The following is a 24,631-nucleotide window of genomic DNA, read 5'->3' as shown; positions in this document are numbered from 1 at the left end:
AGCTAATTTTATATTTTTTGGTAGAAATTGGATTTCACCGTGTTGCCCAGGTTGGTCTCGAGCTCCTGACCTCCAGTGATCTGCCCACCTTGACCTCCCAAAGTGCTGGGATTACAGGAGTGAGCCATCGTGCCCAGCCACAAATGGATTTTTAAAGGCAAAAAGGGACCGTGGTTGGATGCATACAGAGCTGTTTGTCAGGAATTGTCATTGGCTTACAGCAGTAGCATTCATTAGTGATTGTTTCTCTTTTGGGGTTGTTTCTGATGCGCTCCTGAACACTCGTGTGCAAGTCCTGGTATGGACGTTGATTTCCTTTTGGGTAAATTGCTGGGGTGACATTGCTGGCTTATGTGGAAAACAAGTGTTTGTCTTTTTTTGTTGTTTTTGAGACAGAGTCTTATTCTGTCACCCAGGCTGGTGTGCAGTGGATTGATTGTAGTTTACTGTAGCCTCAACTTCCTGGGCTCAAGCAGTCCTCCATCTCAGCCTCCCAAGTAGCTGGGACTGCAGTCAGGCACTACCATGCCCAGGTAGTTTTAAAATTTTTTCGTAGAGGCAGGATCTTGCTATGTTGCCCAGGCTGGTCTGGAACTCCTGGCTCAAGTGAGCCCCCACACCCTGCCTGTCTTCACCTGCCTGTCTTTACTAATACCCCTCTGTTGTCTCCAGAGGGGTGGCGCCATTGCGTGGAAGCGCAGGGGTGTTGCGTTCCTCCGTCCTGGAGACATGGCCTGGAATCTGGTCAGGGCTACACGTTCTGATGGTTGTGAAGTAGGAGCTTGTGGTGGTTTCATTTGCATTTCCTTAAGGACCGAAGAAGGTCTTTGTATGTGTTTGTTTACCACCTGTCTTTGCTGGAGTCTTTGTTCAGGTCTTTTCCCACGTTTTAATTGGGTTGTGTTTTCTTGTGAAGTTTTGGGAATTCTTCATCTGTTCTGGATTTACGTCCTTTATCAGTTGTGAGATTTGCAGATTAGCCTGTCACTGTCTTTTCATTGTCTTACGATGGCTTTTAGAGGGCAGTTCTTAATTTTTTGGAAATCTGTTTTATCGGTGTTTTATGGATTCTGCTTTTAGAGCCATTAGAAACCTTTCCCTTATCCAAGGCCACAAACTTTTTCTTTTACTTTTTTGTCTGAAATGTCTGTACTTGTAGCCCCGCCAGGTCTGTCATCTGCTTTGAGCTGTCTTTTTTTTTTTTTTTTTTTTTTTTTTTGAGACGGAGTTTCGCTGTTGTTACCCAGGCTGGAGTGCAATGGCACAATCTCGGCTCACCGCAACCTCCGCCTCCCAGGTTCAGGCAATTCTCCTGCCTCAGCCTCCTGAGTAGCTGGGATTACAGGCACATGCCACCATGCCCAGCTAATTTTTTTGGATTTTTTAGTAGAGCCGGAGTTTCACCATGTTGACCAGGATGGTCTCGATCTCTTGACCTTGTGATCCACCCGTCTCGGCCTCTCAAAGTGCTGGGATTACAGGCTTGAGCCACTGCGCCCGGCCTGAGCTGTCTTAACGTGTGCGGCGCGTGGCATGGGCTGAGGCTCGTTCTTTGGCACACAGCTGCCAGGCACCGTGCACCAACAGCCGTTCTCCGGGTTACCTGGCAGCTTGGCAGCATCGTTTCCTGTGACATAAGTGGGTGCCCTGGCCCTCTGCCTGGTTAACAGGTAGTGTTTGGATTGTGTATGCCTAGGCTCTGCTGAGGACACTGCATCCAGTGTGTGTGGCGAGGAGGACACGGAGGACGAGGAATTGGAGGCTGCGGCCAGCCACCTGAACAAGGACTTATACCGGGAGCTCCTGGGTGCCACCCCCGGCAGCTCAGAAGCAGCAGGAAGCCCCCAGTGGAGTGGCAGACCCCCGGCCTTGGAGTCCCTGCTGGACCCCCTGCCCACGGCAGCCAGCCTGGGCATCTCAGACTCCATCCGCGAATGCATCTCCTCCCAGAGCAGCGACCCCAGTGAGTTTTGATGTGGTATGGGGGTGCTGGGGACAATGGGAGAGCTTTCCGGCTTGTTCCTCTCATGGGAAGACCCGGGTGCTGCATCCTCTATTGGGAGGTGTGGTGTTCTCAAAGGGTGGGGTTGGGTGAGGACACCACCAGCCCCCCCAATGGCCAGTGGGACTGTGTGAGCGTCAGTGGTCCTAGTGTGAAGAACTGGGTGTGTGCCGACGCCAGGATGTGGTGGGTCTCGTCACCCTCACTGCGATGGCCTGCAGGCCGCAGGGGCCAAATGAGGATGGAGCCCACAGGTTGCACCAGGAGTCCCACAGGGCCCTGGGGCAGGGACCCATGGCTCCACCCCTCCTCCGCTTGTCCAACATGGTTAGGGGAGCGTCACTTGCTGAGCTTGAGCACAGCAATAATGAAGCAGCCCTGTCCCATAGGGCCCACGCCAGGCCACCATGCCCGTCCTGCCCCCCTCACCCTGCCCATTTTTTTGGGAGCTCTAGGAGAAAGGTGGGTCCTGTCCCCCATCCCTGCCAGGACAGGCTTCCCTGGCTGAGAGTCTGGACTCTCCTGCAAGGCTTTACCATCAGGCCCTTGCCTCTGTGACGCTTCACCCTCAGGCCCTCCCTCCCATTGGGCACCAGGCCCTGGCCTCTGTGTGAGGAGCCTTTGCAGGGTCACCAGGCGTGTGTTTATCGAGTGACCTCTGGGCCAGGGGTGGAGATGGTTGTGCACTTGGCCTGATGGCTGGGGCTACTGTGCTGGTGGAACATGGGTGGGTCACACAGAGCAACAGGCAGAGGGGACGTGCACAGGCCCTGGGGCAGCCCAAGTCACAGTGACGCTGAGTAGAAAGGGCCATTCTGGCTGGAGCCGAGGAAGGGCAGTGGGGGCCTTGAGGACTGCTCGTGAGTGCTGAGAGGAGTCATCTTGGGCCTTGGCCATGGAGCAGTATGGCAGGAGGGCACCCCAGATAGTCTGGCCCGGTGCTGGAGTTGAGTTGGCAGCACAGGGCAGGTGGCTATGGCAGGGCGCTGTGGTGAGGAGGGGCTGTCCCAATTCCAGGCTGTGCACTTGCTGTCTGGACCGCGTGGGGCTGGACAGGGTGACAGGCAGGTTTTGGGGTCTCCTGAGCATGATCATGGAAGGCTCCCTCGGGCCTGGACTCTGGAATCATTTCCATCATTTCTATCCCAAGACCTACGTGCTCAGTGATGGGGAGCTGGCTCCCCCCAGCACAGACCCGCATCTCTCTTCATAGCCTGGCCTCTCCTTCCTGCCCAGCTTCCGTGCCCTCCCTCGGTCTTTGGGGCCAGAGAGCCTGCGTCTCCCAATCTTAAAAAGTTGCTTTTTTACAGAAAGCACAGGAGTGCTGGGTTTCCCCTTGTGGCGTCAGTTTAGCGTCCTGCTGTCTTCACTCAGTGTCCTGAGCTTAGCATTTAAAGAGACGTGGCCATGTGGGGAAACGGCGTGACCCACCGGTGCAGAGGAGGGAGTGGGGTTCTGGAAGGCCCTCGGCCCAGACTCAGTCCTGAGCCAGCCCAGGTGGCAGCCACACTCCCGTAATTAGAGCTGGCCCCGAGCGATGCTGATGCTGCGCTTCCTTCCAGAAGACGCTTCGGGAGACGGCGAGCTGGACCTCAGTGGCATTGACGACCTGGAGATTGACAGGGTAAGTGGCAGCACGCCTTCCCAGCAGAAGCATGGCTTGGGAGGGCACTGCAGCCCAGGGAGCCCCAAGTGGCTGGGCAGGCTTGGCCATCTGCCCTTCCCAGTGCCCAGTGCCCACCCTGCTGGGTGAAGTGGGCTCATGACCTTCTAGCCACTGTTCCTGGGACCCACCCCCAGATCCTCTTACCCAGTATGGGCTCCAGGGCAGGCTGTTGAGAGGCCCCCAGCTCGCACCTGGCCCTTTGGCCCTCTGACTCTGCATGTGCTGTGTGCCCCCAGAACCTAGGGGTTCCAGCCATTGGGACTGGCTCTTTGCAGTTGATCTCAACAGATTTGCTCTGTGTCAGGCAGGAAGTCTTCCTGGTTTCATTGCCACGTGGTGCCTCAGGCCCCTTCAGCCTGGCCCCTCTGTTCCTGAGTGGGCAGCTCACACCCTCACTTCATCCGTTTGTGGGGACCTGTGACCTGCACTCTGGCTGGCCAGGGTCCTGGTGCCAGTGAGGCTTGCAAGCTGCCCTAGAGGGTCTCACAGAGGTGGCCTGCATGGCTGGACTTGGGACGGGCAAAGGGCAATGGGTCCCCAGCTCACCCTGAGCGGTGAGGCCTCAGCCCGGGCTCTGCACTAAATAGAGGCGGCCCTGGTTCCCCTTCCTCTAACGGTGGAAAGACTTCCCGCTGGCCGGCGCGGCCTTAGCATGCCCCACTTCCTGTGCTCAGTACATCCTGAACGAGTCAGAAGCCCGCGTGAAAGCTGAGCTGTGGATGAGGGAGAACGCTGAGTACCTGCGGGAGCAGAGGGGTAAGCGCCACCCGCCCACCCTGACACAGGACACGAGGTCCCCAGGCCTGGGGTGTGGGCCCTTAGTGACGCTGGCCCCTTTTCTGAACTTTTAGAAAAAGAAGCAAGAATAGCCAAAGAGAAGGAGCTCGGCATCTACAAGGAGCACAAGGTGGGTGCCTGTGGCACGGGCCTGGCCTTCTCGGGGGTGTCCAGGCTTATGGGGGACAAATGTCTTTGGGTGTTCCTTCCCCATGTGACAGGAGGGGCCAGGTCCCAGGGCAGGCTGTTGGAAGCCATGTGCTCTGGACCCCAGACCCATGACCCTAACCACTGAGTCCTGCCCCGTGCTGGTCACAGGCGCCCAATTGCCGGCTTCACTCTAGAGGGCTTGTGCTCAGCCTTGGGGTGAGCTTCCAGACGCAGCGACAGGGCAGACTGTGCTGAGACTCGGGGATGGTCACTGGGGTCCCTGGGCTTGAGCCCTGCCTCTGTAACCTGGGTTTGCTCTTCTGATGACCTGGGAAGGTCTGAATGTGGTGCCTCCCTGCCCGTCACCCACATTGCGGTGACGTGGCTCAGCTGCTTGCTCCATGGTTTGAGTGTGACTTCAGCCTTGTGCAGTCAGCAGTGGTTGAGTGAGTGAAAGGAGAAAACCGGGAGCCAGGCCCCTGCCTGCGAGACAGCGTCCTTTGGACCAAGCTGTAGGTGGTGGGGAGGGCAGATATGGGGCCTGCCTAGTTGGGAGGACCCGGGGAGCTTGTGATAGGGACTTAGGAGCCCAGGGTCTCCGCCCACCCAGCAGCACATCCTAGGCTGTGCTGGGCCACATGGAGGGAGGGCAGTAGGGGTGGTGCTGGCTAATTGCCCTGAAGTGGTCTGTGGCTCTAGCTCCTAGAATGAGATCCAGGGTCTTTGGGCAGCTGAGGCCTTTGACCTGGGCAGCAGTGCTGGGATGGATTGTCTGTCTTCACCGGGTAACAGCTCTGCCACGGCCCTCACATCACATCACAGCGCAGCAGCACGTCACCTGCTGTGTGTGTGACCCAGGACCCAGGTGTGGCAGGGCCCTGAGGGCTGCACCTGTGGCAGGTTTGCTGCTGTTGCAATCTGGAGGCCCTGCCAGCACCCGTGCCAGCCCCCGTGCCAGCCCAGATGCACCACTCACCTGGGAGGGCAGGATTTGATGTGGGCACACTCAGAGAGCTCGAGGCTGGCCCACATTCTGGGAGGAGGAGGCAGGAGCAGCCCTTCGGAGGCCTTGAGCCAGGCCTCCCCTGCCTGCACTCCTGGCCTAACACGGAGCCTCTGATGGTTGAGCACGGGGGCGTGACTCATGGGAGTCATTCTTGTGTGTTTCCATCAAGCCCAAGAAGTCTTGCAAGCGACGGGAGCCAATTCAGGCCAGTACCGCCAGAGAAGCCATTGAGAAGATGCTGGAGCAGAAGAAGATCTCCAGCAAGATCAACTACAGCGTGCTGCGGGGCCTCAGCAACGTCGGCGGGGGCAGCCCGCACAGGGAGGAGGCACGGCCCGAGCACAGCGGCAGCGCCAGGAAGCTGTCACGGAGGAGGACGCCAGCCAGCACAGGTGCAGCTGACCCTATGACCAGTACGGGGAAAAGGTACCATCCTGTCCTGAGCGGCTGGGTGTCGGGGCAGCAGTTGAAGGTAGGCAGAGAGCCGAGGCTTTGGGTCCTGGAGGTGCTGGGGGCCAGCTGGGGCCACAGAAGTGCCTGGAGTGGCATGTGCCACCTGCATGCTGGGGACTGGTGGTCCAGCCTCGGGCACATTGACGGTCTCGACTCTCTGTGGCTTGGCGGACTGTGATCCAAGTGGAGGTGTCAGCTGTCAGAGGGGTCTTGCAGGCCAGGCTCTGTTTTGTCCCAAGGATGAGACGGGACACTCACAGTGGGGTTGGCCCCTTCTGCAGCCTGGGTTCCTGGAGGAGCCCCAGCCCCGCTGCCGTGGGCCTGCTCTGTGCGCCCTGGCTCCACTGCCATCTCTGCCAAGGTGGTGGGTGACAGCAGCCCACTGCTGAGGAGGGAGGATGTGCGTAGAGAACATGGGCTGAGGGACGATCAAAGGTGGGATGTGCTGGCCTCGGTGTGCGGAGTCACGGGTCTCCGCAGCTCCATGCAGGGCCGCCGTGGGGTGGCTTGGCCACAAGTGGCCCTGTGGGGAGCCTGCCCTCTGTGCTTGGCTTGCCATTGGGTGGCAGCTGCAGGCTATCCTGACGAGGCCATGAGTGGCTGGGCTCACCTGCTGCATCTTAGGTGCTCACCACACCACGGCTGGTCCATGTGTTTCCCTGGCAGTGGAGATGGGGTTGGCAGCTTAGCTCCTGGGTCCATCCCCAAGGCTTGGCTCTGGGCCAAGAGTGTTCGCTGGTCCTGCTGCTCCTCCTCAGAATCTCTCGAGCTGTTTCCAGCTGCTTCCTCTCATGGGGCGGTGCTGAGCCTCTGCAGCCCATCAGGGCCTCCTGTTGTTCGTGGCGGTTTCTCCTTGGCCTTTTGAGCTGTGAGGCCAGCCACTCCATCCCCAGTAAGAATCGACTGTGTTGTGGCCCTGCCCCTGCCCCTGCCCCAGGATGCCCAGGTGCTGCTCCCTGAGGGAGCCTGACCTCCTTGCAGCCTGCTGCTTCTTAGCTGGCATCTCATCCCCTCAAGAGGGCCACGTGGGCTGTCTCCTCCACATCAGCCAATGGTGGCCCTCTGGGGGTTCGTTCCTAGCACAGCTCCTGGCACGTGTAGGAGGCCAGTGGGGCAGAGGTGAAGTCGGCACAGGCCCGGTGGCCTGGTTCCCCTGTGGGCCAGCACTCAGGTTGGATCTGAGGCCTGAGTCTCAGTGTCCTCTGCCTGCCCAGCCAGCCTCTCTTAGCGCTGGGGTTGTCCTGTCCTGGTGTGGGTGATTCTGGTGCCTGGTTACAGGGTCACATTCCCGTCTATCTCATCTGACCAGCTGGCCCAGACAGTGTCTGGGTGTGCTTTTGTGTGTCTGTGTCTCTGTGTACATATGTGCCTGTGTCTGTATGCATGCAGTACGTGTGTGTGTGCCTGTCTGCATGCAGTGTGTGTGTGTGCCTGTGTCAGTATGCAGAGTGTGTGTGTGCGTGTGCCTGTGCCTGTGTCTGTATACATGCAGTGTGTGTGCGCCTGTGTCCGTATGCATGCAGTGCGCGTACGCCTGTGTCTGTGTGCATGCAGTGCGCGTGCGCCTGTGTCTATGTGCATGCAGTGTGTGTGTGTGCCTGTGTCTGTGTGCATGCAGTGCACGTGTGCCTCTGTATGCATGTGGTATGCGTGTGTGCCTGTCTGTATGCATGTAGGATGTGTGTGTGCCTGTCTGTATGCATACAGTGCACGTGTGCCTGTTTCTGTATGCATGCAGTGCATGTGTGCCTGTCCGTATGCATGCAGTGTGTGCGTGTGTGCCTGCGTCTGTATGCAGGTAGTGTTTGTGCGCATCTGTGTGCACAGTGCATGTGCACACAGTGCATTTGTGCACTAAGTGCATGTGTGTGTGCATGTGTACCTATGTCGACATGCAGCGTGTGCATGCATCTGTGTGTCTGCACACAGTGTGTGTGCGTCCATGTAAATTTTTGTGTGATATGCAGGTGTGCATGCCTGTGTCTCTCTGTGCAGGCAGTGTGTGTTCGTGTGTACATGCAATGCATGTGTGCCTGTAGGTCTGCAGTGTGTGCGTGTCTTGTGTGTACACTTGTGTACATTCATGTCTCTGTATACACAGTGCATGTTTGTTTCTCTGTGTGCATGGGGCATGTGTGTCTGCAGTATGTGTGCGTGTCTGTGAGTGTGCACACAATGCGTGCATCTGTGTATCTGCATGTGTGCAGTGTGTATACACATATCTGCGTGTTTGTGCACTGCTTCCTACATTAGAAACCCATTGATCTTCCCCAAGTGGTCATGATCTGATTCCTGAATGTTTAGTATTCTGAGAAAGAAGCATGAAGACCTCAGGGCTGGGGATACCCCGACTCACTGCACCGTCACCCCCACCTGGGCCTGGGCGGCTCTGGCAGTTCCAGTTGGGCAGGGGAGAGAAGGGGGCTGCCTGGGGACAGAAGGGCAGGTCCCGGTTGCAGCACCACCAAGCAGGGGCACTCAGGCACCCACTGCCTGCAGACTGTGGGGAGGAGTGGAGCAGCTGAGGCTTCTGGGGAGCCTCATGGGGAACCTGGGGCCTCAGCCCGGCCCACACCTGCTGTCGGCCTCACCCCGCACAGAGATCCGTTGCTAGGTGTTCTGCGAATGTCCACCTGTCACGGGGTCCATTCCCAGTGTCCCGAGGGTTCATCTGGCAAGTCATAGCCAGGCAGGGCCAGGCCTCAGGCCCCCTACCACGTTCCCACACAGCTGTGCCTGGAGGGAAGGGCTCTGCCCCCTCCTAGTTATCCCCACAGGCACTGAGGCCTCTCATTGCCCACCCCACAGCCCTGTGTGGCCATGCCAGGGGTTGGGAGGGATGCCTCCCGTGGGTTCCCGTCTCCCTGGGGGATCCAGCAGTCTCCAAGAAGACTGGCATGTGGAAGGCACCTTTGGCCTTTGTGTGTGGCGGGCTGTCGAGGGGCCTGTGCAGAGTGTTGTCAGCAGGAGTAGGGAGTGCCCTGGGCCTGGCGGGTTTGGGGCAGCAGACTCGGGTCTTACAGTGCCCCCTTCATCCTCCCCCATCCGTGGGTGAGGTGGGGCACCAGGGAGGCTTGTTGGGGGCTCGTGCACTGTTGGAAGGAGGCCGGGGGGGCGTCTGCGGCATCTGCGTCTGCGTGAAGTGTGCCCCCGTTGAGAATGAGTGGGTCAGTGCTGTGCTGCTGTGCGGTGAGCACTGATGGAGCACACAGAGGCTGACACAGACCCAGACTTCCAGAGGGAGCGAGAAGTCAGTTAACACAGGAGAGTGAAGACGGGCAAGAGCAAGCCAGTGGGACTGGTGTGCCGGGAGCCCAGGCTGAGGCCGCTGCGCTGTGCTTCCTTTTGCAGGTTGAGGCCTCTGGTGTCTACGCAGCCAGCAAAGAAGGCCGCCATGGGAGAGGTGCGTTGTCCCACGTAGCCAGGGGCAGGGGGACCTCGGGAGGCAGCCCACCCATTCCTTCCTGGGCCTAGATGCTCAGTCTGTGAACCCAGGGACAGCACCCACCCCTGCTGCCCCACACTGGCCTGGCATGGGCAGAGAATCGGGGCCCAAGGAAGGTGGGGACATTTGTGTGTCTGCTGCTCAGCGCTTGGCCAAGGGTGGGCCTGGTGCCTGCACGGAGCCTCTGTGTGGGAAGCAGGCGCTGCCAGGCTACAGAGCCTGGCCCTCCAGGGCTCAGGGTTTTTTTTACCTGGGCTATCACTCATTATCAGGGCCTGGTCTAGCCCAGGAAACCAGGGAGCAGCAGGGAGGGTCCCGGTGCACCTGAAGGTGCCGGCTGGTGGCCGGGGCGGGGGCAGTGGTGCGGGGCTGGAGCAGCAGCCTTTCTGGAGTGCTGTGTTCTGGGGTCCCGCCCCCAGGTGCTAAGGCTGAGGACACTGGCCTACAGTTGTCTGGGGCCCCAGGGATACAGGAAGAGGGGCTGGCAGAGGCCTGAGGGTGGGATCTTGATGCTGGCACAGCTCATGGTGCAGCCCCCAGGAGGCCGCAAGTGGCCAGTGGGCCTGGGAACCCTGGCCAACCCTGGGACCCGCTTGAGTGGCAGGAGTGGCTGAGTGCCCTGGCCTGCCCTTGGGGTCATGAGGGGTCTGCTGAGCGGAAGTCCTCCCTCCAGGGGCCGGGGAAGGCAGCCCCGCTCTGCGTGTGTCAGAGCCCCGCTTCTTTCTAGGGTTTGCTCCCGAGCTCCCTTGCCCTCGGAGCTGAGCCTGCCAGGCCCCAGGCGGTGCTGGTGGAGAGTGGGCCCGTGTCATACCACGCTGATGAGGAGGCTGAGGAGGAGGAAGCCGACGAGGAGGACGGGGAACTGTGCGTCAGTGCCCTGCAGATGATGGGTGGCAACGGTGGGTGTGGCCTGACGGCAGAGAGGGGTCCAGGGAAGCCAAGGCATCGGCTGCTACCCTTCAGCATCCCTGAACGCAGGCCTGTCAGCTTCAGACTGAAATTCTGTTTCTCTCTGGAAAGAAATTTGAGCTAAGACACTCTGTAAATTGGTCATGTCAGTTGTGAGGTTGGAGCCAGCCAGGGTCAGAGAGGTTAGGGACGGTCAGGTACCTCCCATGAGGTCCGCGCAGCCAGCAACATGGGGTTCTTTCTTGGGTTGTACACTTGGCCACGGACCTGCACGCCTAGGGAGGGAGGCCGAGGGGTCCCTTGCTGCTCTCAGGTGCCCTCCATGAGGAGCGAGGCCCTGCTCTGGGTGCCAGTCCTGGGAGGCAGAGAGGAGCCCAAGATGGCACTAGCAGGGCACAGGGGCCAAGGTTGGTAGGGGTGGGGCTGGGCTCCTGGCCCTTAAGAGACCCTTGGCTTCATGACTGCACTCTTCTGCAGACTACGGCTGTGACATCGACGAGGACGACGGCTACTGAAGCGCAGCCTCCAGGCAGGTGGCGTCCTGGGGGGCCTCTCGGGTCTCCTCCGCATCAGGCGGACCCCCAGGGCCGCAGCAGGCAGGCTCTAGTGCCAAGACTCCTGGTGACAGGTGGCGCCTGCCCCGTGGCCCTCGTCCCACGTGGACTTCTCCATTGGAATCGTGTTTCTCTCCGGCAAGGGAAACCCGACCAAGTGTCTCCGTGCGTCTGTTCAGCTGTGGGCCTGGCGTGCCCAGATCTGGGTCCTGCTGCCTGCCGTCGACGCCCCCAAGGATCCTCGAAGGCTGGCACTTTGGCGTTGCTACTGTAGGGAAACAGTCGGGGCAGCCCCACCGCTGATCAGGTGCGTGTGGAGGGCTGCGTGTGCTGACCCTGCGACTCAGGACCAGCTCTGGAGCCCCAAGCCCACCCTCCGCACCGTCCCCTCCCGAGCGGCACTGCGCCAGCGCCCTCTGCCAGAGAGGAAGCTGGAGCCCTGCTGTGTCTGGCATGGCAGTGGCATGGCAGTGGGAGCTGAAGGTTTAGCACTTGAGAGGCGGCAGGTTGTCTGAAGGTCCTTTGCCTCCAGCTGTGGCCCTGCATCCAGATCCTGGCCTCCTCCGAGGCAGACACCCGCACCCTGCCTCCTCCAGGCTCCCTCCCCTCCCTACAGCCTGTACCACCCAGAGCACTACGGAGGACAGACAAGGGGGTCAGACCCTGCTCCAGGTCCACCTGAGTTGTGTGCCTGGGAGCCTCACAGCTGCCAGCAGGTGAGCTGAGACTGTGCATAGTTCTGCAGGTGGTGCAGGCACAGCCTGCTCAGTGCCCTGGCGCTGGGGGTGCCCTGTGGACAGAGCCAGAGCTGTCCAGAAAGCAGTGTCCTTCCCTCTCAGAGCTGGGTCAGGTCCCCCCCATCCAGGAGGGAGGGCAAGCGGAGGCCTCCTCGTGTAAAGGCCCCAGTACCACCCATAGGAGGTCTCAGCTCTGGCATGGCTGCCCTGAATGTGGCTGAGGAGGGGGCTTCACCCTGTGCCCCTAGGAGAGGGTGGTCTTGAGGCAGAGCTGTGCTGCACTGACCCCCGGGGGGCCTCAGGCTCCACATGGAATGGGCTGTATATCCTGCCTTCACTTGGCCCGAAGCAGGCCAGACCCCCCTGCCCCTGCCCAGAGCTTAGCAGCCAGCCGGGTTCCTGCCAGAGTGTCTTGAAGGCTCAGGGGAAGAATAGATTTAGTAAAGCAGAACTCATACTTGACAGAAATCACGTGAGGCCTGTCTGATTCCATGTTGCGATCTGTGTCCAGCTGTCTGGTTGGGTATAGCAGGGGCCACATAGCGCCAGGCTGGAGCCAGCACTTTGCAGCCCAACCCGTTTCTCAGGTCAAGAGCTGGGGCTGTTGGCCACCTGGTTTGGCATGAATATTAGCCCCTGAGGCCCAGAGGCTGCCCTGAGTGAGGGGTGCAGGGTCTGTAGGTTACCCTGACTGCAGCAGCTGTAAGTGGGTGTGTATCGGTCTGGGCTGAATGTGGGCTGGACGTGGGTGTGCCACGGGGGACTGAGTGGACAAGTTCCCGCGTGGACCCCCAGCGCAGTGTGGCACTGGGTGGTGAGTGCTGTGAAGAAGGGGAAACTGCAGGACCAGCCCACAGGGGTGTCACTGAGGCTGTGGTGACAGGAAGCTGCACTGGGCCAGGGTGGATGGGCCTGGGGGACACAGCTGCCACCCGCAGGCCCTGAGGGAGTTGCAGGTGGGCCATGGGGCCTCATGGTGGGGGAGCTTGGAGAGGGTGCTATTAGAGGAGTCCTGAGGACCAGCTGGAGGGGCTCCCGGCCTGGCAGATGCTACTGGGCCAGGCCAGAGATGACAGCCAGGTGGCATGGAGTGGAGGTTTTGTTGGAAGAGGGTGGATTAGGGGGTGGGTGAAACCTGCCACTGGATCCTATTTAGGGAGACCAAGTGTGCGGCTGAGGGGCACAGACGAGGTGGGCAGTGCTCTGTGCAGGATCCAGCCCTCGGCCTGGGTGCTGGGTGGTCGTGTTTGCCAGGTTTTGGGGCCCCAGGCACAGGAGGGCCACAGCTCCGCAGGAAGGAATGAACCCCTTCCCAGGCAGAGCTGCTTTAGGGGCAGTTGGGTGTTGGAGGGGGTTTTTCAGTACAGACGGCCCTGGCTGAGCACCTCTGCTTGGGAGGCTGGGAAAGGATTTCCAGGTTGCATGTGCTAAAGTGGCTTGGCACACAGGTGGTTTAGGATATTGGCTGAAAGGCCTGCCTGAGGCTGGGAGAGGGAGGAGTAGAGAGGTGGGTGGGAGGTGAGGGCCAGGGGAAGGAGAGGCCCCAGAGGCAGTGGCTGTCCACACTTTGGGGATGGAAGGGGGAGGGGTTATCACACTGGGAAGTGCAAGTGGGGTGGGGCTCGGGCTGGGCACTGGAGGGGACGGCTCGGCTATGGGGCTGAGGGGCCAGATGGTGACCAGTGTGCCAGAGTCAAGCCCCACGGTGGCTGGAAGGGCGATGGGACATCTCGGGGTTGGTGGGGAGAGGACTCCACAGAGGGTGGGGTGAGGAACACATGATTTGGGTCCCGGAGCCGTGGGGACCAGTGCCACATGGACAGTTGGGTGGCCGAGGTGCTGAGAGGCTGCGGCCCAGGAGTGGACAGCCAGTGTCTGAACGCCTTTGGGTGCTGACCTGAGCCCCATGTTTGGGCCTTCTCTGCCACGACTTGGGAGCCCAGGTGGTGCATTTGGGTCAGTACCCCTCTGTCCTGTAGGTGGCTTGGGGACCACATCTCAGCCCAGAGGATGGCAGGCTGGGAGTGCTGCACGGCCAGCTATGAGCTTGCAGCTGCTCGGGGCCTGCCAGTCTACCCAGCAACACCTGGGGCGGCTTCTCCAGTGCCACAGCCAGACCACGCTGCAGCCTCAGGGAAGGGGGAGCTTGGCTCAGCTCAGCTTGCCAGCTGTCCCCCTGAACGCTGCCTTCCGGGCTGGGCCTGCCAGGTGGGCACACCCCAGCCCTGAGTGGCCACCGCCGCCCCCTGCTGCCTGCTCAAAGGGGCTGTCCGAGACTCTTGGCAGCTGGTGTAGGGACCTGGTGTTCGGTGGCCGCCACCACCCTGTGGATACCAGGTTACAGGCCAGACAGGACTAGAGAGTAGCCAGTTGGGTGCCGTGACTTTGGGGCTCCAGGGCTTTGTCAGAGCGTGTGTCCACCTGTGGGGGTGCCCAGGGGAAGTGGTGGTCTGCACAGCTCCATAGAGCGAGGAGGTGGGCCTGTGGGCTCGGGGTGGGGTCAGGCCCGAAGCTCGGCCCTGAGTGCCGTCGTTTTGGTCCAGCTGTTTGGTGCCCAGATGGCTCCTCCTGTGCAGCCCATGGAGCTGGGGTGGGGAGGGCCCCAGGGGGGATCCCCTGAAGCAACAGAGTTAGAAAGTGGGGCATGAGGTCTGACCCTTCAACTCCTCGCCAAATCTCTTGGGAGGTCTGCCCAGTGACCTCACTCCCTGACCCAGAAAACAAGCTGGGCCACACCCTACAACCCCGGTGCCCCAAGCAGAGGGGCTGCCCATGCCTGCCCACGTGCCCGTGGCCTGACCATGTTGGGGGGCACACTGGCCAGGGGAGGGACAGGCTGGCCATCTGTGTCCCTGACCTTGGCTTCCTCGAGTCCCTGCAGAGGCACTGGTCATCTACAGGCCTTGCTGAGTGGAGGTGCTTTGCAGGAGACCGTGCCGGAGTGGAACCCCCGTGCCCAACCCAGCTGACAGTGGGTGACCCAGCAGCTCTGTCTAGTGCTGAGGAGTGGGGGAAGAGGTGAGCGAGTGTGACCAGCTCCCCTCCGCAGCTGGCTGCCTCATGCTGGGTGGGTGCCTAGAGCCTGACTCTGTAGCTTGGAGTGAGGTTGGGGGTAGGTCCAGCCCAGCTGCTGCTCCCAGTGTGGTGTTCAAGGCCAGACACTCCCCTCCCCACTGGCCTAAGCTGCCTGCGCAGGCTGTGTTTGAGGCAGGCGAGCATCTTCCCAGAGCTGCCAAGAGCAGACGCAGGGCCTCAAGGAGGGCAGGGGAGTAGGGACTGCAGAGGCAGTGGCCCCAGCCGTGGCAGCATGTCCACATGGAGGCTGGCTGATGTTTTACCTGGGGTCTGGCGCCTCCAGCTGCTGGCCTGGGCGGCTTCTCTCCCTCTGGTGTCTTGGGGAGTGGTCCCAACTGGCAGGCTCAGGGCTGCGCAGCCGGGGCATTGTTGGGGTGGCAGGGGGATACCTGCATGGCCTTTCTCCCCACCCCCAGCCTCCTACCACATGTCTGAGGCTCTGCAAGGGCAGAGGACAGCAGCTGGCCCTGTTGGGGAGGGGCACGGGGCCAAGGAACCCCAAGAACCCTGGGTGAGCAGAGCTGTGTTCTGGGGAGCCTCTGCTGACACTGGAGGGACCAGGCCCTGGAGGTTCTCCTGAGGCTGGGGGCTGTCCCAGATGTGGCAAGATCTGCTTCAGGCTGGGAGTGTGACTGGCAGCCTGCCGTTGTTGTCTCTGCCAGGGATACCCAAATTCCCCAGCCTTCCACAGTCCCCAGGATGCCTCATGTGCCCCTGATGTGGCTATGCTGGGCGTGTACCAGCCAGGAACTGGCCTTCCATGGGGGTTGAGCACATTTGCATGTGAGTGTGTGCCAGGACAGCCTTGGAGTGTCCTGGACTTCTGGCCTGTCATGGCATTTGGTATTGTGTACTGGGAACTTTTTGGGACCAAGGGCCAGGACCCAAGGCCGGCCAGGCCCCTCTGTTCAGCCCCCAGCTCAGCACACATTGCTCAGGGCAAGGGGGCAGGAAGCACCAGTGTCCAGCCCAATTTCAGGTGGGGCATAGTGGGCGGGTTTGGCCCATTCAGGCAGCCACTGAGCTTTCCTGGGCAGCTTCCTGACCTGCCCCAAGTCCAAGTCACCTTTGCCTGAATGCCACAGGGGAGGTCAAGGCAGGGCAGGACCCGAGGGCCACATGGCTTCTGGCTGCTGAGCTAGTGTCAGCCAGCCAGAGTGAGCATGGAGCTCGCAGCCACGGGGGCACACATGTCCAGGCACATGCCCATCCACAGAGCAATGCATAATGCTCTTACATGTGCCTGTGCACACCATTACGTGCGCATGCCCTTCCGTGCACACCACACCCTCCCACAGGCTCGATACTCAGGCACAGCACACGTTCATGTGCACCCAGTACACACATACACATGTGTGCACATTGATCACATGCATGCTGCTTGCACTCATCTCTCACCGCCATGTGCACAAGCACGAGCGTGTGTGCCCTGACCCACACCTGGATGCACAGATGCTAAAGGCCTGGGGCCTCTGAACCAGCTCAGGATGTTGGGAAGACCAGAGGAGTGCTTCCAACTGGCCACAATCCACACCCATCTGGTAGCAGAGCCCTCAGACACCTGTGGGCCTGTGCATTACCTCTTTAATTGTTAATCTTTTCATTGAGCTTGAGTCATGCTATGTTGCCCAGGCTGGCCTTCAATTCCTGGGCTCCAGCGATCCTCCCACCTTGGCCCCCAGAGCAGCTGGGACTGCCCCCACCGTCCTGGGGATGCTCTGGGAGTTTCTCCTTGCAGGGCATACTGACAGGGCCTGGGAATCACCAGGCCTGCTCCTGCAGCCACTCCCCACAGATGCGGGGTGTGGGGGAGGAATGGTTATGGGGTTTGTGTCTGGTGACTGTCACTTGATGGTCACACAGCACTGGTTGGCCACCCAGCCCGTACCAGTGCTGTGTGACCTGGCACCCGTTCCGTCTCTTGGCCACAGAGTGGGGAGTGAGGGGAGCTTTCTGCCAGGGCAGGGAGTGGGGAATGAGGTGGCACCAGGGTGGGTGAGCACTCCAGTGTAGCCCCCTACTTCCTCAGGCCCCTGGAAGAGGGGACAGTAGAGGGGCCCAGGGCAGCCTGAGGCTCCACTCACCCCCAGGGGTCCTCTGCTGCCCACGTCTGCTCTTCCACCAGACAGGTCCCTGGTCAGCCCAGGCACAGTGGGTCAGGAAGGGCCTGGGCTGAGCATTACTGGAGCTGGAAGGGGCACCTATGTGGCCTCTGCCCCACGACCTTGCTTCCCACTGCATGTCTGAGGCTCGGCAAGGGCAGATGTGGCAGCCCCTGAGGATGCCCCTACCTCTCCCTGCGCCTCCTACCCTGCCCTTCTACTTACTGCCTTCCGCCCTCGCCCCTCCCTCCACCTACCACCCTCCATCTCCGCCTCCTGCCCCACCCCTCCCTCCGCCTCCTGCCCCCCCCCCCGCCTCTCGCCCCTCAGCCCCTCCCTCCACCTCCTGCTTCCCAGCCCCTCTTTCCACCGTCTGTCTCCAGCGTCCTCGCAGGCACTGACAGAAGGCTGCACCCTCTTCTAGGCCCTTCTGCTGCCCTCTGGTCCTGTTCCAGGTGGGGCAGGGGCTGCTACATGAGGGGCTGCTAGGCCTAGGGCCAGGAATGGGGGGCTCTGTTGTCACTGCCTGGTGTCTTGAGTGCCACCAGGCACTGCCACCCGCTCTTGGGCCCACCACCCACCCCCCTGGTGTGAGGGAGCACACCCTTCTCAGCCCCACAGCTGGTTGATGTTGGGTGGGGGCCACCATGCCATTCTCCCATGGAGCTTTGGGGTGGTAGCCAGACTCAGCTGGCTGACATGGACCCACCAAGGGACGGGCACCCGGGATCCAGGCTCCTGTAGGACCGGCCTGCCCCCTGGCGGCCACGGGCAGCACCATCTGGAGGTGGACATTGACGTCCTTGGAGCACCCGCCCTTTCCCTGGGTCATCGAGCCTACTTCACACCCCATCCTGTGAATCCGGAGGACCACGAAGATGCCTTTATATTCTTGACTGTTGTGTCAGGTGTCTCTAATCCTGGAGCCCTGCTGGGCCCCCCAACACCACGCAGGCAAGGTCTTCTCGCCTTCCTTCTCAGTCCCTTCCCTGTCAGGGTCCCAGGACTCCTTGGTCAACAAGACAGGGAGACAGGCTTAGAGGAAAAAGAACCCTGAGCATTGGGGGCTTCAGGAGATCACTCACCCTTGCAGCGTCCCAGTCACGGTCCCAGTCCTGGCCCCGGAGACCCCAGTGAGGGCCTGGACACACCCCAGGCCTGCACCTCCTACCCTCCTCTGCCTGGGGTGTACGACTTCCACCACCAAGCAGAGCAGATGTGCCAAGGCCTCAGCCCAGAGCTCTGCCAGACACCCACTCCCACCTGTGGCTCTAGAGAGCCCCAATCATGCCTTCCCATTCAGGGCTGGCCCCAATTTCTGCGTCTCCACAGGCACCCCAGGACCGGCTGGGGAGGCAAGGCACACACATGTCCTGAGGCAGCCCCCATTCCAGTCCCCCGTCCTGCATGAGGGCACACAGCCCTTCTTGGGCTTTGAATGCCAGGACCCTCCTTCCTTCCCAGCCTCAGGGCACCTGCCCTAGGGCCAGCACCCTCCAGGGTCCCTTGGCTGTCAGCCCCCACAGGCTCAGCCGCCCTGCAGATACCCCCTGGCTTCTTGGGGGCCACCGAGAGGTGTCGGCTGCCTTCGTCTCCAGCCTGTGGGGAGTCCTGGCCCAGGACTGCGTCCTTTCGAGCTCTGGTGCCAATGTTGAGGAGGCCACTGCCTGCACAGGCCGGGCGGTGGCTTCCTGGGCCTATAGTACCTGTCCCTGCTGCCTGTGCTACGTGCTTGGAGGGCTGGCGGGGCCCTGGGGAGGCCCAGGCCTGGACTAGGCTGGTAAGAGGTGACGCCGGAGGACTGGCCCCAAGGCCGCAGTCTGCCTGAGGCCAGCCCAGCCCCTTCAAAGGGGCCGTGGGCGGCAGCAAAGAGGAGGCTGTGTGTGGTCTTCCGGAGGGAGAGGAACCTAGCTCAGGAAGCCATTGTCCCCACACAATGAGCACGGCTGGGACTGTGAGGTCAGGGGTTCTAGGCTGGGGGACCCAACCCTGACCTCAGCCCCAACCCTGTTCCATGTCTGATACTCATTGCACCGTGCCCTCTGGGACGGCCACCCCACCTGACTCCCGGAATCATAGCCGGGCCGGGGTGCCCTTGGGCAGTCCAAGATTGTGCTGGGGGCCTAGATTGGGAAAGGGCCCTCAGCTCAGGCCGTCTTGCAGACAGGGAGGGTCTGCAGAGGGTGTGGAGGGCAGATCCCCGTCATGACACATACCCACCTAACAGCAAAGCTGGGACCAGAGGCCAGCCCTGCGGGTCAGTAGAGGCCTAGGAGGCCCTAGCTGGATGGAGGTTGGATTAGGAAACTGGGCAGAAGGCCCAGTCATGCCTGCCCAAGGGAGGCGGTGCCCAGTCTGCCAGACGATGTGGGGACCCTCCTTTCCTTGGCGGCCGGGGGCGTTTGCACCAGCCCGACGGAGTCATTGCCGCCTCCCTGTGGACAATGGCATTGTCTACCAGTGCCCGCCTTGGTGGAGCCTGGGAAAATGACCCCAGCCTGACCCTGCTGCCAGCACACCTCAGGGGGTGGCCCCCTTGCCCCTGCTGTGGCCTTGACCACCTGAGAGCTCAGTTGGCCACCGAGGGGTCCTGGGCAAGAGTGTAGGGCTGGGCTGCAGAACCCAGTGGGCGGAGGCAGCACTCTGGGCTGAGGCTGAGCTTGGGTCAGCACCTGCAGGCTGCAGCTTCACCTGCCCGGAGGCACAAGAGCATGCTAGGAGACCAGTGCCCAGCATGGAAATCATGTTCAAGTCTCCAAGTCTGTGCTCTGCCTCACAGCTCCTAGGAGGACAGGGAGGGGGCTGCCATCACCACACCCTCCAGGCCTCACCCCCTCCGAGTTCCTCTCCTGCAAATCCCTGACCAGAGCGTTCCCTCCGGCTGCAGATGGACTCTGGCAGACTTGTGTTTCTCATTCATTTGTTCACGGACTCACTCAGCAAGTGTGGAGAAAGCCTGATAGCCAAGCGTGTGTGCAGAGGCGGTGAGGACACCGCCGTGGGGAACCGGGGAGCTCTGCCCTCAGGCTGGCGACCTCTCCAGCCACATCCTCCCCGACAAGATCCATAGGCACAAGTTTCTGCAGAGAAATCAGGGCATGAGGCATGGTGGTCGGCAGAGGAGAAGTGGGCAGTGGGCTGCAAGCGGAGTGCATGCTTCATCAATTTCAGAGTACTCCCGGGAGGAGTGAAGGGCACAGAGGCCAGGTGTGCCCCTGGGTGGCCCAGCAGGTGAATGGAGGAGGAGGTGAGGCTGGCTCCCTGGTGAAGTTCTGAGCAGGAATTTGTCATTAGGGGAGGGTGCAGTGGGGGGAAGGGGTTCAGGAGGGGCTGGGGCGGGAAGAGTCTGGGATGGTGGAGGTGGGAAAAGGGGCTCAGCAGCCTGCTGGTGGCCTTGGAGGGCCCTGGGCATGTCCTTGGGCTGGCGTGTCCCTTCCTGGCCCCCAGGAGGTTGCTATTCAGAGAATAGATTTTCCAGCCCACCAACCCTAAGCCCAGACTGAGAATTCAAAGGAGGGGTGTAGGACTGTTGGGCCCCACCGGGTTGCGGGGTGTCCCTTATGCTGTGCTGAGGTGCAGGATCCGAGAAGTAAAGAGAACACTGAAGAACTGGTGAAGAGCATCTGGACTCGGGGGTCTACGCCACCTGTGTGCAGAGATCAGCGGGGGTCCCAAATGCCCAGAAGCACCTGTATTTATTAGGTACAAGCAGGGGACAGGGTTGTGCATGAGGTCATTATCTACAGGCTTAGTATAGGGCATACATAATCACATGAGTCACAAGTGAGGGAGCCATCCCATTATGTCACCTGGGCAGAGAGGTGGGCCGTGTGCGGCAGGGGGCCGTGCCATTCACAGCAGTAGTGGGTCATGTACAGAAAAGGGGTCCACCCCCATTAGGTCACCGAGGCAAGGAGGTGGACTGTGTGCAACAGGTGTCGTGGGCAACACTTATCTAGGGGCTGGAGACTTCAAAGGATTTTTCTTTTCTTTTCTTTTTTTTTTTTTTTGACACAGGGTTTCACTCTTGTTACCCAGGCTGGAGTGCAATGGCGCTATCTGGGCTCACCACAACCTCCGCCTCCTGGGTTCAGGCAATTCTCCTGCCTCAGCCTCCTGAGTAGCTGGAATTACAGGCACGTACCACCATGCCCAGCTAATTTTTTGTATTTTTAGTAGAGACAGGGTTTCACCATGTTGACCAGGATGGTCTCGATGTCTTGACCTCGTGATCCACCCACCTCGGCCTCTCAAAGTGCTGGGATTACAGGCTTGAGCCACCGCACCCGGCCTGACTTCAAAGGATTTCTAATAGAAGGATACTATAAGCCAGTGCAGTGGGAGCTGGCAGACTGTGCTCTTAAGATATTTGTGGGAGGATGATTTGGGCTAGCACAGAAGCGAGAAAAGACTGACAGGGTGTACAGCAGCTGTGACTGGTCACACCAGAGGGGTTCTTCTCCCTCAGTTACTTCCAGGATCTCAGGCCTGAGGCCGACTTTCCACAGGAACTGGATGCAAGGTGCTATGACTCCTTTATCAGGAGGAGAAGCTCCTGCTCCAAGCCTGCCATACAGCGTACGCCCTTTCAGGCAGGGACGCCACCGCCTGGGTCTTGGGTTCTCGTCCTGGTCTGACTGTTTTCCCATGTACTGCTTCTGTTCTGTGACTGCTCTAGGCATTCCTCCTACTACAGACTACTATATGGTTATATGGAAGGATTCTATAAATCAGCACTAAATGTGTCAATACAGCTCTGACTACAATACCTATATGATTATATAGAAAGATTATATAGAACTAAGTATGCTAGATATAAGTATTGAGTATGATGATATAAGCTAGGTATATGTAAGCAGTAAGTTATACTTAGGCACTAATTCTACAGACTAATATATGATTATATATAAAGGATTATATAAAAGAAATAGCTGAGTAGTACCACTATAGACTAAGATACTCTCCAGGCACTAATTGTGCCTGGGGTCTGCACAGCTCTCCTTCCTCGGTGCCCATGGCGGGGTGTCACCCACATTTCCCCACTTCTTGTGACTTGTGGAAACAGTCATGGCCATCATGGCTTGTAGTTGTTGACGGTTGTCTCTACGGAATCCAGGAACACGGTAACGAATGATGAATAGGGTACAGAGGCAAACAATGACCAGCACGGTCATGAACAGAGAGAGGCCACCAAAGGGTGTAGACCACTTTGTGAACCAAATAGAGGGATTTAAATCAGATAAACCTTGAGCAATGCCTTGTGTGGCTTCTGAATCTGGGACAGTAGTAAGATGTGCCTGAGAGGCCTCACAAATTTGCTTATGTCCAACATGAGGTTATCCCTCCAGGACAGCAGGTGACGACGTATACTGTCCCATGAGTGGAGTGAGTCCGAGGTGTTCCAGTCACACTGTAACTGAGCTCGGGGTCCAAGGTTCAGTGCCCTGTCACCCAACCGAATAATGCTTCAGCGGAGGTCAGTAATTTGGTTAGCCAATTCCTGATCAATTTGAGACAGAATTCCAGAGAGTGTCGGAATTCTTTTGCCAATGTTCAACAAAGTGAGCCATTTGAATCGAGTTGTGAACGGTCACACCAGCAGTAGCGGCTGACGCTGTGACGGCAGTGAGTCCAATGACTGCTGCTGTCAGTGGAAATGAAGTGGTGGGTGCGACCGAAGATGCCTGTGAGGATTTGAGTGACAGTACGTGCGGAGGGAGAGGGTTCCCACGGACGGCATTACAAGTCAGGAATCCGAACCCCCTCCCTCGCTCTTAACAACTGCACATTTGAGGTGGGGGAAAAAGTAGCATCCAAGCAGGAAAACAAGTCGCAATCAGTACAATCAGTCAGATCAATAACAAAAGAAATAGAAAAATTGCCGACCATTAACAGCTGCGAATAGGCAGCAAGTTCTTGGGAAGGAGGCTGGAGTCGTGAAGGTGGGAGGTAGAGGAAAGGTTCCGGCACTGCAGTCCGGTTCAGGCAGCAGCCAGTTTCCACAGTTCCGGGTGTTCGCGTCCAACCAAGGGGTGAATCGTGTTCGGACGAGGTGAGATGATGCCAGAGTGAGACCACGTGTAAGGAAAAGGTGCTGCCCTCAGGCGAGGAGTGGAAGGCAGTGGTGAGGGTGCTGTGTCATCTGAGGAGGGGACAGGGTGCTGCAGACACTGCGAGGCTTGTCCGGTACAGTCATACAATAAAAGCCTTTTGGGGCCCAGTCAACAATGACAGCCTTCTCGACAGCCCAGAACTGCTCCAGTGGGTGCAATGCAGTGGTCCCAGAAAACACCATGAATGTCAGATGGGCCCTCAGTAGGAGTCGCGGGGCCCTCCTTTAGTCTTGCTATGAAGGACAGAAGAGAAGCAGATCGGTCAGGTGCTGCTGTGTGTAGAGAAAGAGACCAGAACATATACTGTGTCCGAAAAGAGGCATTACTGAACTCAGGCACAGCCGTAACCATGCTTGAGGGGCTGTAGGGAGACAGCCGGGTGTAACCAAGACGAGAGATGAACTGTAAATCCAAGAGAGGTATTGTAATGGTCGCCTTCTTCATTCTCATATACAGGCAGGTGATCATCATTAGGGAGAGTAAGGGGGTGGGGGGTGGAGTAGTCACGGGGGTAAAACGAGGCATGGTGGTGAGGGGTGCGAGGATTAGAGGGGTGGGTGTTACACTCATGCAGAAATCGGCTGGTGGAGGGCGGAACTCTCCTCTGAAATCTGTGGGGTCTGTGCTGTGAGCTCATGATGCTCTTCAGGGATGAGCTTAAGATGCCCTGAAGGAATCCAGACAGGATCAGAGGAGTTATCTGGAAACACAGCAAATCCTCTGCCCATGGTTATGAGTTCCTGACATCCATTCTGCAGATGAGTCTTTCCACCACACTCGCCTGCCTTTGTGTCTAACTGCTGTGAAGTGTTTTTCGGCAGGTGTGTAAGGCTGAGATCTGCTGAGAGTGAGAAAATTTAAAGTGAACAACGCCAGATTTAGTCGGGCCTGGGGAGGAAAGCAAACCCGCTTGTCTGGTTGTTGTTGTTTATTTGACTGTTCCTTGGGAGTTCTATTATCTCTCTTCAGCAGGGCCTGTCCTTGTGAATTATAAGGAATGCCAGTGGTATGTTGAATATCCCACTCCTCTAGAAAACACTGAAATGATTTGCTAGTGTATCCTGGCCCCTTACCAGTTTTTAGTTTTGTGGGTTTACTCGTAACTGCAAAGCATGAGAGCGTATGTCTTCTAATGTGAGCAGCAGGCTCCCCAGTAGGGCAGGTAGGCCACCTGCAGCGGGAAAAGGTGTCTGTAGAAACATGAATGAAAGAAACCTTTCCAAAGGCAGGATAGTGAGTTACATCCATTTGCCATAAGGCAGTGGGAGCAAGCCCCGTAGGGTTGGTGTCGGCTGGTTATGAGGGGAGGGAGATAGTTTGGCAAGAAGGACAATTGCAAACAACCCTTTTGCCTCTTCCCAAGTAATGGCATAACGCTTTTTTTTTTTTTTTCCGAGACGGAGTTTCGCTCTTGTTACCCAGGCTGGAGTGCAATGGCGCGATCTCGGCTCACCGCATCCTCCGCCTCCCGGGTTCAGGCAATTCTTCTGCCTCAACCTCCTGAGTAGCTGGGATTACAGGCACGCGCCACCATGCCCAGCTAATTTTTTTTGTATTTTTAGTAGAGATGGGGTTTCACCATGTTGACCAGGATGGTCTCGATCTCTTGACCTCGTGATCCACCCGCCTCGGCCTCCCAAAG

General features: G+C 59.0%; 1 protein-coding gene across 6 annotated transcripts in view; it reads left to right on the top strand.

The window, feature by feature from the left end:
* Window positions 1-12,167, top strand: part of BRF1 (BRF1 general transcription factor IIIB subunit) — a 65,745-nt gene extending 53,578 nt beyond the window's left edge. For 5 of the 6 annotated variants that reach the window (XM_039462782.2, XM_010343891.3, XM_010343895.3 and 2 more), the window contains 8 exons: window positions 1,697-1,963; window positions 3,565-3,626; window positions 4,343-4,424; window positions 4,520-4,575; window positions 5,771-6,027; window positions 9,406-9,457; window positions 10,227-10,398; window positions 10,886-12,167. In XM_039462782.2, the coding sequence (XP_039318716.1) occupies window positions 1,697-1,963; window positions 3,565-3,626; window positions 4,343-4,424; window positions 4,520-4,575; window positions 5,771-6,027; window positions 9,406-9,457; window positions 10,227-10,398; window positions 10,886-10,923 (986 nt within the window). In that variant the 3' untranslated portion in view covers window positions 10,924-12,167. The remainder of the gene's footprint in view (window positions 1-1,696; window positions 1,964-3,564; window positions 3,627-4,342; window positions 4,425-4,519; window positions 4,576-5,770; window positions 6,028-9,405; window positions 9,458-10,226; window positions 10,399-10,885) is intronic. The other variant, XM_039462783.2, reaches the window with a different exon arrangement.
* Window positions 12,168-24,631: the final 12,464 nt, after the last annotated feature.

Source organism: Saimiri boliviensis, chromosome 2, assembly GCF_048565385.1.
Source record: "Saimiri boliviensis isolate mSaiBol1 chromosome 2, mSaiBol1.pri, whole genome shotgun sequence".
In the NCBI taxonomy this organism is placed as follows: domain Eukaryota; kingdom Metazoa; phylum Chordata; class Mammalia; order Primates; family Cebidae; genus Saimiri; species Saimiri boliviensis.
Note: the sequence above shows the minus strand (reverse complement) of the source record. Positions and strands in the feature narration are given on the sequence as shown.